Source organism: Equus przewalskii, chromosome 32, assembly GCF_037783145.1.
Source record: "Equus przewalskii isolate Varuska chromosome 32, EquPr2, whole genome shotgun sequence".
Lineage (NCBI taxonomy): Eukaryota > Metazoa > Chordata > Mammalia > Perissodactyla > Equidae > Equus > Equus przewalskii.
Genome location: NC_091862.1, coordinates 17000366 through 17016918, shown reverse-complemented (window position 1 = coordinate 17016918; position 16553 = coordinate 17000366). Strand labels below are relative to the sequence as shown.

Genomic DNA, 16553 nt, shown 5'->3' with positions numbered 1-16553 from the left:
GACCGAGCAGGCTCTCACTGGTGAGACCAAAGATCTGTGCACATCCTTAATTTCACCCTTAGTAACGTGCTTGGGACACATTCCCAAGAAGACGATAATTGGGTCAAAGCTACACAGTTTTAAGGCTTCAGAAATTGCCCTCTGGAAGATTGTACTAATTTCAATCCCCCCCAAAGCCCATGAAACTGGTTTCTCTGTATTCTTATAAATTTTGATTATTGTATGTTTTCACCTTTGTCACTGTGACAGGTGAAAAACTGCATCTCATGACCTTCTGTGCTACATTATTAGTATTAGTCTTAGCATCTCCCTAGCACGTCTTCCCTGAGGTAAGTCTTATTTATCCTCCCAACCGGTCTGTGGGGGAGGAGGCAGCAGGACATTGAACTCGTGTCCACAGTTACTGCACTAGCTGATGATCCTGCAACCCTCAGGCACGGGGCATGAGTAATTGTGCATTTTTTTAAACTATGCTTTTCTTTTCGGTGAGGAATTTTGGCCCTGAGTTAACATCTGTTGCCAATCTTCCTCATTTTGTTTGAGGAAGACTGTCACTGAGCTGACATCTGTGCCAATTTTCCCCTATGTTATATGCGGGATGCCACCACAGCATGGCTTAGTGAGCCTGGGATTTGAAGCTGCGAACCCTGGGCTGTCAAAGCAGAGAGCACGAACTTAACCACTATGCCACTGGGCCAGCTCTAGTCCTGAATTTTTAAGTCTATTTATGTTATGCTGGGTAGAACATAATTTCCACTCACATGAAACTGGAGGCTGAGGATTCTAGTCTGGTGTCTTAGGGACAACAAGGGGAATGGGGCCATGGCTGCTGTCTAAACAGAAAGCATGTGCTCTGAGGCCCTTTCTGACATGTGAAAAGTTCTATCTTCTCTTCCCACTCTCTTCACCCTGGACTGTCAAACCTTGTGTTTTTGACGGATGTTTAGTAACGCATGAAAATGCTCATAAGCAAGAAAAATAAAAGTTTTGTAAAAATACTATTATCCTCATTTTGTTAATAGTGAATAAACGTGTGCACTTATGTGTCCAAATAGAAGTAACCAGAAGAAAATGCAACAAACTGTCAATGGTGGGTTTTGCTAGATGATTTTCATTTTCTTCTTTACATTATTCTGTATTTCCAGATTTTCTACAGTAATGCATTACTTTAATAATTAGGAAAAAACAATATATAAGTAATTAGTGGACTCTAACCTCTCTGCATCTGTGAAACTCCATTCCTTACACCTTCACAGCCAATGTCAAAGGCTTATTATCAAAAAGGACAAAAGCAGAGATTGCAAATACATTTCAAACTGGGGGAAAACTCCCCTGAGCTGGTGGGGGCAGCCTGGAGCATTGTTTTCAGAAGGATCTGAGGCTGAGTCCTCCCTCCCCAGCAGCCAGCCCGGGATCTCTGAGCAACATCCAGCACAGACTGGCTGACGGAGAGCTGCCTGGGCGCGAGGCTACTGTCCTTCCTGAAACAGACTCCAGAGCTGGACGGGCCTCGGAGGTCATTTGGTGAAATCCTTGTGAACTGACGAGGAAACAGATTCAGAGACAGGAAGCGACTTACTCAAGGTTCTAAAGGCAGAGCCGAGACCAGAACCTGAGGAAGGAGACCTGGCCCGTGGTCTCCACGCTGCCTGCAGCTGATCCTTCATCTCACGTGAGCCCCTCCTACAGCGACGGGCAGGAGTTCTCCGTCCCGGCCTCCGAGAACCCACTTCTCCCCTCAACTCTTCCTCCCTCCTGCCAGAACCACCTGGTCTCCCCGACTGCGTCTCAGGTGTCTGTCTGCACACAAACCATCCACATGGAGAAAATGGAGTAAAACGAATCCCCAGGCTGGATGGAGTGACGGATTTGACCAGTAGGGGGCAGCACCAGCAAGGAAGAGACCAAATAGCATGGAAGCGCCTGCACCTCGGCTGTCGGAGAGGAAAGCCCTCATGGAAGATTGTGTGGACACGTTTGTATGGAAACTTAAAATCCACAAAGCAGATAAACAAGATTGGAAGGAAATATGCCAAACATGAAAAGTTATTATCAATAAAGGACGGTATTTTAAGTCATTTTCCTTTTTAATTATTTGCATCTTCTGCAATGAATTAAAAATTGTCTTTAAAAAGTTATTAGAATAGTGAGAGATTATTTCAGTAGAATGTGTGAGGTCTGAGTATTGAAGACACTCTCAAAAGCACACAGAAATGTGATCGTCTGTATTTCTGTTCCGTATGTCATACAACCATGCAAATATGAATGTGTAAAAAGGAAATTTAAAATGATAGAATTCTGTAATGTTTCTGCAGTGTGAATGTATTTAAAAAGTCTTGTTAGCCTTATTTTAAAAAAAACACAGATTTAGTTAAACTGGAGGCATAACATTGAATTACACATGCAACCATATCAATGTGACATCATAGTTTCTTTACGTTCGCTAGTGAGGGGTGAAGAGGATTTACGTAAATACATAGGGATTATGATGCTTCATCTCAAAATAACCTAACATTTAACACTTAGAGCATTAGTTTCTGTAACATAGGTGTTAAAACTTCCTAACTCTAGCTTATTTACAAATGAATGTATTGGCATCTCTGGAGTACGTATACAGAGATGTAGGAATGTAGGGATGTATTAAGCAGGTGTTCCTTGCTATAAATAGCTCAAATGTTAGGTGTTTTTTTTCTTTTGGGCCAAATTCTTCATTTTAACTGTCTTCTTTCTTTTAAGATATTTTCTCAACACTCTTCAAACATAACTTTAATTTTGAGCCAAGTGTCATTATAGAAAATGAGGCTCTCTGGGGAGAACCGGCCTCCAGTCCTTACCTGGCATCCCAGGGTCGGTCGGACTCTCTGGTCCCCAGAAGGCGGAATGATTCCTCTTCTCCGTGTTTGAAGACGCAGGGGGCTGGTTTGGGGCAGTGACTTTCTGGGGCTTCTCCAACAAGGAGCCCCCCCTGGCATCTTTGCTCGGTCCTGTGGTTCTAGGCTGGGCAGTTGCTGTGCGGGTCCCCATCTTCTGGTCAAGGCTCACTGAAGCGTGGAAGAGCAGCTGTTAGTTGTTGGGTTGCTTTTCTGGAATTTAACTAAAACCGCTACATTTGCAGTAGATTTAAAGTCATGGATATTTGGGAAAAATAACCTATCTGTCTAAGACACGTCAGAGCCCCATAAAAAACTTCTCTCTCATTTTCAAATGGGTCATCTGTTCTCTCTTCACCCAATAATTAATTTTCTAAACGTCACACATAAATTGACAAAGACAAAACTTAAACCTAAAGTTTGAGATTCTTCATTCTTCCTCAAGCCAGAATCATGGAACTTTCTGTAGCTTCTCTTCTTCCTTTTGGTGACTTGTATGTATATGACATTATAAGACTGGTTTACAGCTCTGACTGAGCCACACCCTAGTATGTCATACATTTTCTAAAAAATTTATGAAAATGCTATGTTAACTTAGTTTTTTAAAAAAAGTATATGCTATACAGCATTTTTAGGATGGGGAAGAATCTTTTGGAAAACTGAAAGCAATTTTTGAAAAGGGTAAGAAATATAAAAAAATTTGACATTTGTCACTTGGACTAGAGACTCATAGTAAATGCTCATTTAATGTAAGGCACAGCTTGTTCAGATAAAGTTATACCTGAAACTGGGCAGAAAAAGAACAACAGTGAGTTCAAATAGTCTTTTGAGGATACAAACATCCCTTCCAACCCCTGGCCTGAAAATGCGATGCAGCTGACACACAATGTTGATCAGAAAGCTTCGTCAGACCCATCAGGACACTGCTCCACTCCCTCGAAAACCAGCGTGGTATCAGTGCAACAGCCATCATCCCAAAAGAAGTGGTAGCGTGAGCAAACGCTCAAGTACCCTGTTTATAAACAAGTCTCAAGTCACAGGAGGGCAGGGAAGGTAAGACTTCCACTGGGCCAAGATTAGCAGAGTCTAATGTGAGATGAAATGCCTTTGAGTGTGCATGAGAGGCAGACAACGAGGAAACACCTAACAGGTGGAGCTGGATGGAGCAGTGGGTTCTGGAAAGGTTAGTAAGTCTCCTCTTGGCCCTCCTGACTTAGTTCTCAGGAATCACCCTGGGCTCTTCGTCTTAGGGCGGTTCTCAAGCCGACACAGCCTAAGAGGTGGGAACAGAGAAGCAGCAGCCCTGGGCTCCTCCATCCAGACCTTCTGCACGCTGTGTCCTGCATTCTTGTTTCCTAAGTAACAATTTTTACTGAGATTCACTTTCCTCTATTAAACCCTGTTTGTTGTCTACTATACATTTTGGTGCTGTAAATAATAAACATAATCCTTAGTTACTATCTGGTATGAATATTTCTTCAAATAATGAAATTTTCTCCTTTTTGGAGCTCTTAGGAGGTTTCAATCCACAGTGCAACTCATAGGAGCCACATGGATCTTCTTAGATGGCATTCCTCCTCACCCCCTGCATCATACTCCAGATTCTGCCAAATTTACAAGATCTGGGTGACTTTCTGTCACCGGGAATGCAAATTAAAGATATTAGGCTAGAAGCAGGTCATGAAGAGTTCCATAATTCTCCTGGGACAGAATGGACTGGACAATTCTCTCAGGACATGAGAGAGTGGTAAACGATGATATTCCACTGAGACAAATGGCTGAGCGTAGTGTACACGCCCAAGCCGAACACTGAATACATATCTCACTGGAAAGCTGCTAAATTAAAGGCTGGGATAGGAGCCCATCTGGGTGCAGGGCAATTTGAAGCTATCTTGATTCAGAAAGAAGAAGAGGGTAAAGACATGGTGGTAGATTCCTGAGAAAGAAGAGGAAGCAAAGGGCCTCAGTTATGACTGAGATCTTGGGCCTAAAAGAGAGCTTGCTCCAGTCACAGGGAAGGAGTGAGGAGGAGAAGTGGAGGGGACCTCTGTGTCCAAGCGGAACACAGCTACTGCCCACATTTCTCAAATTCAGGATGTGAAAATCCTAAATATCTCAAGGTTTTACTGATTCCTTGGTAGTTCTGGAGACAGATCCAGATTTGTAATTTATCCATCTACCTCTGGATTAGTGGTCTCCAAACGTTTTTGACCATGCATCTCAACCAATAATATACTGGAGAACATGCATCTCCAATCTTTAAATAAGGTACATGTACTACTGTACTAAGATATTGTACATGTTAGAAAATACACTGACAATTTACAGGAGAAAATTTAAAATTAATAATATATAAGTTCTAGTGTCTTCTTTTCCATCCTAAAAATGTCTTGCCCATCTGTAGGGGTCCTATTTGGAGCCCACTGCTCTAGATCATATGGGAAGTGCTTGTTGTCTTGCTATTGGAATAGACTATTCTTCATAAAGCTTGAAAACATGCAGCCTCTACAGCCAAAACTTAACCCAGATATTATCACATAAGCAGGGGTACCTGCTTCTCTGTTTCCCCAGAAGGCGCCACCCTTGGTCACCATTACAGCTGGCTCATTAACTGCAAGATCAATATATACAACAGAGGGCAGAGAAACAGCCCTGGTTCTCACTGTCTCTGTGTGGTATTTTATTAACTTTAATTCACAGTTGTTATTCCAGTTTAACCAGGGAGTGATTCCAATCGCAGTTAGGATGACAGCCACTCTTCGTTGTTTTCTATATAAGGTTACATACAGGAGACCCATACCCAAGTGTCCCTCCAGTAATCAAAAGGGATTCACATCCCTCTCTGCCACTTCAAATACATCATCATTTTGGAGAAAGGCCACAAATGGACAACTGGCAGTTTCCCTTGGAGCCTGGAAAACTGGCCTGGAGAAATAAACGAGGGCAGGCTAGTGGCTGGTGAGGGGTCAGCCGTCTGCTTAGTCCAGAGCAGGCCCTTTCTCCCTCCCAGGGACCTCAGTTGTAGAAAAGCAATCTTCCCTAATTTCTGTCGGGTATGATGGGGTGTCTGTGTCTTCTCCCCATGAGCACTTTCCTCCCAGATCAGCACTCAACTTGGTCCCTGCCCAGGCGAGCACCGGGTCCCAGGAGGACAGTGCTGTGGGCCCAGTGGTCCTCCCTGGGGAGTGACTGGCTGGAGCCAATGCCGTGTTGTCGATGGCCCCGGTGCACGTCCCACAGACCTCAAGGTCCTCAAAAATGATTTGAGTAACTGTCTGGCCCTCCTGTGCAGCTGCAATGAATCAACAGGGCCAGCTCGAGTCTGGGCTGGGATGGACGGCTCTGCTGACTCACCATCACTGCCTCACGGTGCTGCCGTGGGCAGGAGTTTGGTGTCCGGCCTGTCCACATGCAGTCACCCCTCCTTCCTCACAGTAAGCTGAAACCTTGGCTGGACAGGGAGGCAGTTAACCAAATTCTGAGAGCTGCTTATGCTCTGTATCCTGGTGGAAGGCAAATTATTGAGGCTGCCAAGTCCTTAGGATTCTAGAATCTCCTCCTTCATTTCCAATATGCACACTGACCTATGTCTTTGATGGAAGACAAGATCAGCGATGGTCCAGTGAATCACAGCCATATTCCAATCTTTTTATCCTTATTCTTCCAAGTGCTGACTTAAGTTCATCCCAGTACTTAGGAAGCAAGGACGTCACAGACACGCCGCGAGTTTCTCAGAGCCATGGCCAGTGGCAGTGAAGGTTCTCTACGCAGGGACGGGGACCAGCTCTACGGAGAGGATCATCCCATGCCCAGTGCTCACACAGTTGCTGGGCACTGCAGACACTGCGAAAACATCCACTGACCAAGTGACAGCACCCTGAATATACAGCATCTCAGCACTTCTCCAGAAGGGATTGGTGGGCGTTCCCTCTGTGATGCCCCTATGTCTTTAGTGTTGCCAAGTTTTTTTTAAGCTTTTCTTTTTTTTTTTTTTTAAAGATTTTATTTTTTTCCTTTTTCTCCCCAAAGCCCCCCAGTACATAGCTGTATATTCTTTGTTGTGGGTCCTTCTAGTTGTGGCATGTGGGACGCTGCCTCAGCGTGGTTTGATGAGCAGTGCCATGTCCACGCCCAGGATTCGAACCGACGAAACACTGGGCCGCCTGCAGCAGAGCGCGTGAACTTAACCACTCGGCCACGGGGACAGACCCTTTTTTAAGCTTTTCTAAAAACTTTTTTAGCAGTTTTTTTTAACTTGATGAGGTAATCTTAGAAAGGTAGATGTTTAGGAAAGTAAGAAACAGATAAATGAGATAAAAGAGTTTACATTGTGCAACAGAATGTGAGAACCATCATATAAACGTAAAGCTATATTATTAATGTATCCATGCATCTGTGTAAAGTGTCCGTGAAAATTTTTAAATACTCCTTTTAAATTGACACATATATTTCATATATTTTAATTTGTCTTAAAGGTACTCCTCAGCTGCACTCTTTGAACACACATATCCAACAGACCACCCACCTTTAAACAAGATCCTCTCCTGGGAAAGCCAGATGATTGTCTTTATGAAAGCAAGTCAAGGAAAGAAGGAGCATCTATAGGGTCCCAGAGCTCACACAGTCTATTCTCATCCCCTGGAGCACTCCCCCAATCCAGCAGTGTCACATAGCCCAAAACATAATGGAGCCTTTTTGTGGTTATATTTTTAGTAAAGACTCTCATTCAACAACAGCCAAAAATAAAATGGAAGAGCCAATGAAACGTGCAGTCAGAATACAAAATGTGAATCCATTACTATCCTTCCGTAGATAGCCCAGTTTCTGCTGACCGCTGGGAATGTGGGGAAGGACTTTCTTCTCACCTCCCGTGGAGAAGGCCCTGGGAAGCACTGTCACCGAGACGTTGTCGGAGCTTCTCTGCCCAGCGGTGTCCGTCACAGTGAGCTGAAAGGTGTACGCTCCTTCCTGTAAGTGGGACAGCTCCAGGGTTCCTGCCTGAGGCACCTGACACCCAAACAGGAAACATCAAGCTTAGTTAGGAGACCTGAGGCACGGAGTCCAACATCACCGTGACCGGAAATCAGTGTGACCCTTGGGGCAGTCCCGGGACCCACCTCTCCACTCCTGGTCCAGGGCTGCAGAATACTAAATCCTATACCATTTTGACAGTTTGGCCCCACTGTGAATTCACAACTTCCACTTTTACCTGGGCTGACAACACCCCTGACTGACAATCCTTCACTTGTCCTTAGCCGCCGCTGTCTCAAACCTTGTCCCCCCTCCAAGCTCCACACCCAAGGGCCCCTCCCTTCCTTCTCAGCAGGGGACCTGGTCAACTTCCAGAAGAAAATCAGGACCATAATTATGGTCATCACTCACCCGACCTTGGGGATGGACCTGTATCTGTACCCATCGTCACCTCCCTCCCTCCAGCCCTAGAGGAGCTGTCGCTCTTGCACTCCAGGCCAACCCCTCCATCTAGTCCTTGACCCCTCTCCCTCTCTGACCTTCAGAACACTGACCCGTCAATCAATTTCTCCGCTACTGCTATGTGCAAGTTTCTCTTGACCTAACAAACAGACAAAACAAGAAATTAAAAGCTCCCTGCACCCCCAGATCTTCTCCAGCTACAATCTTCTTTCCTCTCCATTTCAACTTAACTTCTTCAAAGGGTTGTTCATGGGGCACGGGCTGGTTCATCTGCTCATTTCCCATTTATTCCTTATTCGACCCGTCTGGCTTCTTTCTAACATTCCCCTGAAACTGTGCTGTTAAAAGTCACCAACTGACCCAGAGAAAGTCACTTAGTCATCAAGTTCAACAGTACTTATTAGTCTTGTCTTTTTTTTCCCATTGGCCTGTCATTGTATTTGACAACGTTGGCCCCTCCCGTCTTCTGGAACCCTCTTCTTCCCTGGCTTCTGTTTCTGGGTCCGAGAACAACCTCCTTGCTGATCACCCTCATGGGCTTCCCTTCTGCTCACTCCTGAGCCCGGGCTCCCTCTGCATCCCTGCTCTCCTCAAGCTGCTTTGCAGGCAGCTTCCCGACCACGACATGAGCAATAGCTCATGAGGCCCAGTTCTGTGGTGTGATTTTGGGAGTCATTTCTGGATGCTCACTCTAAAGACTGGTTTTTCAGCCCTCCCAATGATACTATTAACTACTTAGCATCCTGTTTTTAAAAAAATTCCCGTATGTTTAAATGAACTAGACAGGACACTATTCTCTACAAACAATTTCTGACCATTATGCATTTTATTACGTTGATGTATTAACTTGAAAGTACAGAGAGATGCTGTATTGTAACTATCATCTGCTTGTTTGTATTTACGAAATCCTAGAATTTGGACTCTACACACCACCTGGCTTGGAGGATTTGTCAGTCCTCCACACACACACAAGCAGGATGCTAAACAAACATTAGAGGCAAAGTAATGAGACACAGTGGTCGTCACACTTCAGGCTGCTCAGTAATCACCCAGAGCTCCTGATAAGGGACGGATCTCCGGGTCCCAGCCTCAGAGTCTGAGTCCCAGGGTCTGGAGAGTGGGATCTGGGAATCTACACCTAACAAGCACCCCCAGGTGACCCACTGCTCACACTGGAAGAAACGTGGGTGGAGTGGTTAAGAGCACAGAGTCTGGCGTCCACAGACCTGGGTCTGAACACCAGCCTTACCATGTACCAGCTGTGTGACCCTGGACGAGTCAATGAACCTATCTGAGCCTCAGTTTTTTCTTCTGTAAAATGCAAGTAATAATAGCACCTACCTTATATGGATCAAATGAGATAACTACGTAAAAAGAGATTAATATTGGGCTTAAATTTAATATGCTATAAATATAAAATTAAATTTTATTTTTTTAAGATATAAAAAGAGCTTAAGATAATAAATGCTTAAATATACCCACTGTCTCCGTTGGTTGATTCTCATCTCAAACTGAAGGGCATGACCCTGTTTTTACTTTTTTTTTTTGTTGAGGAAGATTCACCCTGAGCTAACATCCGTTGCCAATCTTCCTCATTTTTCCCTCCCCAAAGCCCCAGAGCATAGTTGTATATTCTAGTTGTAGGGCCTTTTATTCTTCTATGTGAGCTGCTGCCACAGCATGGCTACTGACTGATGAGCGGTGTCATTCTGCCACTGGGAAGTGAATCCTGGCCACCAAAGCATTGAGCGCCGAACTTTAACCACTAGGCCATTAGGGCTGGCTCAATGTGAGCCTGTGTTTTCAGAGACAGGGAAACGAAACCTCAGTAAAGTGACTTCCACTCACTGAGACAGTGACAGACTGAGACCTCCATTGTGAAACCGTCTACAGGCTGTCCCAACACATTTGTCACAAAAGCTTTAAGCTGGAGAGCTGGCAAAGAAGGCGCTGTCCTTTGTTCATTTCAGAGAGATGGTAAGCTGTATTCACGGCCACTCTGTTACGTCATCTTCAGGCTCAACCCCACCCAGAGAATCTCTAACAGGGGTGACGATGTGAGTTCTGAAACACTACGCACAAGGCCAGCAGAGAGAAAGCTAAAGACAGTAACGTAACTTTCAAAGAGTCTGGAGTGAGCAACTGATCCTTAGAAACAAGACTGTCCTGAGATGAAAGTGGCGTCAGTCTGAGAACAATCAGAGAAAATCAGAGATTCTGATGAGTGACATTTAAAATGAGATGAGAACTGCGGTTTGGGACCTCGGGGTCACATTTAACCCCTCTTTTCTTTCCCATTGCACATCCCATTGATTGGGAAATCCCGTCGGCTCTACTTTAAAAATACATCCAGGATTTGACCACTTCTCATCACATCCCCTGTTACCACCCCACTTGGAGCCCATCCTGTCTCTTGCTGAGTCTCTACAGTGGTCAGGAGACCTGAGCTCTGGTGGGATTGCAGCCTGGCACCCCTTTCTTCTGGAGACCTTCCCTCCCACCTCTGTCCATGTGGTTGTAAGGCAAGGGGCAGTTATGACCTCTCCCTATGGCCACAGGGGTGCGAGGCTGAACCAAGGGGAGCCAGTGATAGCACAAAGGGCAGGTCATAAAGCACGGATCTGCCCAAGTCAAGCTGGGAGGGCAGCTCTCACCCTCTCCAGCTCTGGCTCAGAGTCTGGCAGGCCTTGCTAGGTGGCAGCAATGCCATAGGTTACACCACCATTTGTTGCTTCTTGGGACTTAGACAGGAACACAGGGGAACATGGTAGCAGATGATGACCTTACTGGAATGTGTTGACGTCAGCCCTGCAGCCTTGAATAAGGTTCCATGAGAGAGAGAAGCCTGTCCCAGCTGGTCGGCCTGAGTGCAGACAGAAACCCTGAGACTCCTGAGGGCAGCAGCCTGGAGTTCACTGCCCGGGTATACGAGAGGAGAGGGTGGGGTTGATCAGAGTGGGGACTCATAAGGTGCCTGTGGCGGGGGACGTTGAGTGTGGCCTTAGGACTGAGATAGAGATGCAGGTAATGGAGACTTATGAAGCCAGAGCACAATGAATCCAACAGTCTGTACTTTCCCAGTTATACATGGTCACCTGATGGAGTTAGGTCATATCTACAAGAACAGAACTCGGATTCGCCCATCTTTCTCAGCTCTGGATGAAGGTGATTTTAAGGGAGTGTCCTCAAGAGTTGGGGATTTGTCTTAGAATGTGCTGCCCAGAGGAGGATCATTTTCAAAAACAAGAGGAACAAAGAAGGCGGTAATTAAGACAGAATTAAATTGCCAATCTTGAGATTTCAGGAATCAAAGGGAGAGAGATTTTTGGACTCGGCCTTTCTCTTATTCTTCAAATCCTCTCAAAAGATACCATGGAGACAGTGGGCCACCTACAGAATTAGCCAGGATTAGAAGCCTCTACAGTAGAGAACAGAGGGAAAAAGGGAACTTATTCTTCCCTCTATGGCCCAACAAATTCTACTTCTGTGTCACTGCTTCAGAATGTGTTTACCACCAGTTTTCCCTACTCTGCCCTGATTTCCCTTTTATGCCTCTAACTCAACCCAATTAGAGAATTATTTTTTATACTGAAATTTAAAAATGCTTTTAGATACAAGCAAGCTGCTTCATACGAAGAAGAGTTAGAAGTGTGAAGAAGCAGCTTGTAAAAGCAAAGGAGTGGGGCCCACTCGGCTCCTAACAGCGTGTAGGGACATATATAGAAACAGAAACAGAAGAAATACAGGAAGGAGCCCACCTTTCAGGCATTTCACAGGGACTCCACTCCCTACATCCTGCGTCAAAGCTATTCACAAGGAATCTTCTTCATCTTCTTACCTCCAGCAGCACGTGAGCTCTTAGACTAGAAGCTCAAAGAATGTTTGATGAGATGCAACTAAGATATACAACTATGTACGGCGGGGGGGGCGGGGGGGGGGTTGGGGAGATAAAGCAGAAAAAAAAAATTGGCAACAGTTGTTAGCCCAGGTGCCAATCTTTAAAAAAAAAAAAAAGAATGTTTGATGGATGAATGCACAAGAGGCTGAGTAGAATGACAAATCACAGGAAAGAAGATGGAGAGAGAGTTAGAGCAGGAGAAAAGAAAGGATAAGACAAGAGATCTCATTGCTCCCAGAGCAGGACAACATTCCCTGAGAACATGAGCCAATTGTCTTGGTACCAGGCCGTAACGCAGAATTTCTGTAGACCAAAGACCAGCACTGCTTCCCTCTGGTTTCTTCTCCTACTGCCCTGCCCTTCTTTCCAAACCAGGGGAGTTTGTAAAAGTATGTAAAAGAAAAAGAAGTATGTAAAAGCACAGACCACTGGACCAATGGACACTGTCCTCTGGGGAAAGCCAAACCGGATTCTCATTCTAAATGGACCCTGATTCCATGACCCCGTCATCAGAGAACACACACTGAACTTGCACGCCCTCAGACATGGCCACAACTATCCTACTACAACATGTGGACATTTTCAATCTGAAATTTCCATGTCCGTATAGTGAGACGAGTCCTACGGTCACACATCAAGACCACAGACGTGAGCTCAGGGCCTCATCTGCAGTCTTCTCCGACTCCCTCAGCCAGACGACAATCCCTCCCTCCTCTGAACTCCAGGGCACTTCGTCTACACCCCCTTGTCGCCTCGCCACCTTCTCCTCGCTGCGATTGATAATAGGGGCCCGTCCAGTCCCCTCAGCCGGAGTCACGAGACCCGAGGACAATGTCCCCTGCGAACTCCTCCCAGGGCCTCACTCCGTGCTCCTTGCCGTGCGGAGGCCTCACAATTCTTCGTTCGTTTGTTTATAGACAAGGGAGCAAATCGCTTCTGACTGCAGTTCAGTTGCACTACTGGTCAGAGAGACCCCACAGATACTCTACGTCCCCAGGTGCTGAGAACGCACCGCAGAAGTCCCCTCTCCTGAGGGCTCCTTTGTGCTCTGCAAGGTGCTAAGGGCTTTATCTGCATTTTCCCCTTTCAGCCCCCAGGGGAACCCTATCAGGGCGTGATCCTCTTCACAGCTGAGGAAGCTGAGGCTCCCAGATGAAGTCCTTTTCCTGCATTCGCCCTGCTGGGGAATTGGCGGAAGTAGGTTTGCACGCAGCCCCTCTGATCCCAAGTCCGCGCGCACAGTCCCTGCAGAATCCACCTCCCGCCCGGCGGAGGGAGGCCGTCCCGTCCTTGTTCCAGAAGCGTTTCTCAGAAGGAGCCCAGGCACGGCTGACACACAAGCCAGCCGCCGCTGTGGTCTGAAAAGGCAGGACGCTTCCTCACAACAACAAACAAGTTCTTAAAGCCTCTGGAAGCTCCCCCTCAACAGTGGAAACCCCCGGACCTTTGAAGGGAGAGTGAGAGTGAGTCCCCTCTAAACCCAGGACGACCCGGAAATCCTGCTGACTGCCGGCAGCCGGGCTACAGGGCCCTACCGGGCTGTACATCCACCGTCTGGAAGGTGAGTGTTTGTTTTTGAAAAGGAAAAGGACTTCACAGCTTCTGCTCCTACGGGGATGGATCCATAATACCTCAACTAACCCAGATTTATTTTTCATGAGATTTGTACTTATTTCCCAGGGAGATTACTTTTTAACATTTCCTTATAAGTAATTTCCTTAAAGAAAAGATGCAGTGAAATATTCGGGACCGAGAGCTATTGTGTAAAGAGATTTCGTGCTTCAGTGAGAGTCGGCTACACTCAGGCTCACGGTCAACATTGAAACACAACAGGTGTGAATTATCACTCACTCATGCTCTCACGTGTCTTCCTGATTAATTGGGGCAACAAGTCCTAGGATTCACTGTTTTTTCTTCCTGACGTCACTCTTTCATTCTTGAAGCAAGATGGTTATAAAGAAATCCTCAAAACCACAGTGGAAGATTCACGCGTGTGCACCGACTTATCCCTGTGGATTGCTTGGGAGATCTGCAGCCCTGGCGGATGCAAAGGCCCTGTGGCCACCCTTCCTTCCTGTCCTTTATCCAAAGCTTCGGGTGGATGGAATCACTGAGGCGCACAGGTCTTGCTGAAACTGAGGAGGCTCAGGTTTGTTCTGGGACCGTGGGGTGTGGGGCTGTTCCCTTCTCCCTCTGTCTTCCTGCCTTTGCTCTTGCTGCCAGGAAATACCTGGCCGCTGGCTTTTCAGCGTCGGAAACTGCTCTTCAAGTCCTGTTTAGACTCAGCGCAGACTCTGACGGGCTGCGCCTTTGTAGGCACCAGAGGAGGGAGAGGTTGCGTTCCTGCTAAAGCATTCAGGGCCCTGGTGAGCACAGGGAGGGGGTGTTTGGGGTGTGGCTTCCTGGGGAGGATCTCTGAGGGAATATCACCCAGACAGCCACACGTTGTTAATTATCGTTAAAGGAAAATCCTCAAAATGCTAAAACCATGACTCTCACACAAATATAATATGGACAAGTGTCAAAGATAGCATTTAATTCATTAATTAAAGAGAGAACCAACAACGTGTTCCATTGATTCAAAAGAGAATCTGAGGAACAGACATATAAGCAGTCGTGAATGCTGAAATGAAGTTGCTGGTAGATGGAAAATTGAAACAATTTGCTATTAGTACCTGTTAGGTACCAAGATGAATTTATTAACAGATTAATATCTATGGGCACTAAAGTGTCATGTTTGAAATCCTCTTTTCTACAGGGTGGAAATCAATTGCATCTCTATATGAAAAAATTAGTTGCATTTCCATGGACAAGAATCACTTGCATTACTATCGGTTTTCTATCACTTATAAATGTTAACCCTGAAGGATCTGCCCGACAGCCCCAGCATCCCGCTGAAAGGCTCTCAGTCATCTCTTGCCATTTCAAGTTCTTTCACAGTTTCTTCCGACAATCTTAATCCAGAAATGGGGATGAGCCTCCTTGTGAGGTGGTTCTGAGGATTACAGGTGTGTCTGCATTGCCCGGCGCTGAGTGGGTGCTCCACCAATGACGGCTATTATCATGATGAAGTCATGGCAGGATGAGAGTTGACTTCAGGGGCCGTCCATGAATGGACACCGTTATAAGATAGTCACTGTTTGGTAGCAAACGGCTCTCCCACTGCAGACTTGGTCACTTAGATGATGGGGTAGGCACTCCCCCATCTGCCATTATAGAACTTTAGGTCTATCTGTCATTGTAATGATACACTTGGCTGGGGAACTGGTCCAGATTTTCCTCTTGACGGCACAGCAGTCAGCCCCAAGAGCCTATAAGAAGTGCCTCATTTTGTTATTCCTTTATAAATATCTTCAATAAACTAAACACTGAATTATCATCACTATGTTAATTCAGCATTCATATATGCAATTCACCATTGTCAGAAGAAAGCTGTTAGAAGCAAACACGAAAGTAGACGATAACAGAGGCAGATTTGCAGCTGCCTGAACAAATAGATCCCAGAAGTGCCCCTTAACAGCCAGTGTCCATCTCAGCGGAGCTCTCTAGTGGTACGAGCAAGGGCTTGTCCACGCACCTTTCCTGATCAACCGTTAGTTCTCAAAGATTGCAATAAAGTGTATTATTTTTGCAGCTGACATAAAGCATAGAAAGATGATAAATATGACGGACGACACTCAAGGTTCAAAATTATTTCTGTTGCAGATGAAAACCAAAAAGCTGAGATGTGAAAAGGATAAATATAAGGTCCTGAGCTGGGTTCAATAATCAATTCACAAACACGGGCTGGGGAGGCCATCAGGGCAGCGGTTCGTGTAGAAGGATGAGCAGGTTTCAGGTAATCCTGCTAACGGAATACTCAACATGAATCTATCGTGTGATGCAGCCACTAAAAGAATTTATGTAAATTAAGCTTCATAAATAGAAGTAGAGACAATGTCTGGATCACAGGCGGTAACAGTCTGTGTCAGGAAGAACCACAGTTCATGTATGGGGTTCACTTAGGGTGTCAGACTTTAAGAAGGGCTTGGAGGAATCTGAGAAAATCCCAAGAGGCTGGATGGTGGCTGTGATGGTCTGAAAATCAATTCACATGAGGAGCATCTGAAAGAATGGGAGTGCTGAGTTCTGAGAGGCACACGCCAAGTGGGGACCTTCATTGTCTTCAAAGACTTAAGAGGCTGTTACAGAGAATAAAGAGGTGTGCTCAGTGCTTTTCCAAAGAGAAGACCCTGCACCAACGCACAGAAGGAACAGTGAGGCACATCCTGTTTGCCTAACACTGAGAGCTGGTTAAAGATGTCATCGGACATGACGTGAAATAGTGAGCTTTCGTCTCTGGAGATATCCAG

The 16553-nt window shown here is 45.8% G+C and overlaps 1 protein-coding gene and 1 long non-coding RNA gene across 5 annotated transcripts in view; one reads left to right on the top strand and one right to left on the bottom strand.

Moving 5' to 3' along the window:
• LRP11 (LDL receptor related protein 11) overlaps positions 1–16553 on the bottom strand; it is a 41568-nt gene that overhangs the window by 14756 nt on the left and 10259 nt on the right. The window contains exons 3-5 of one of the 2 annotated variants that reach the window (XM_070602940.1): positions 7736–7877; positions 2835–3041; positions 1091–1540 (exon numbers count right to left, since the gene is read on the bottom strand). In XM_070602940.1, coding sequence (XP_070459041.1) covers positions 1518–1540; positions 2835–3041; positions 7736–7877 — 372 coding nt within the window. In that variant the 3' untranslated portion in view covers positions 1091–1517. Of the gene's footprint in view, positions 1–1090; positions 1541–2834; positions 3042–7735; positions 7878–16553 lie in introns of those variants that run through there. The other variant, XM_070602939.1, reaches the window with a different exon arrangement.
• Positions 13428–16553, top strand: part of LOC139080765 (uncharacterized) — an 88489-nt gene continuing 85363 nt past the window's right edge. For 2 of the 3 annotated variants that reach the window (XR_011535516.1, XR_011535513.1), the window contains exon 1: positions 13428–13762. This is a non-coding gene — a long non-coding RNA (uncharacterized lncRNA). The remainder of the gene's footprint in view (positions 13763–16553) is intronic. The other variant, XR_011535517.1, reaches the window with a different exon arrangement.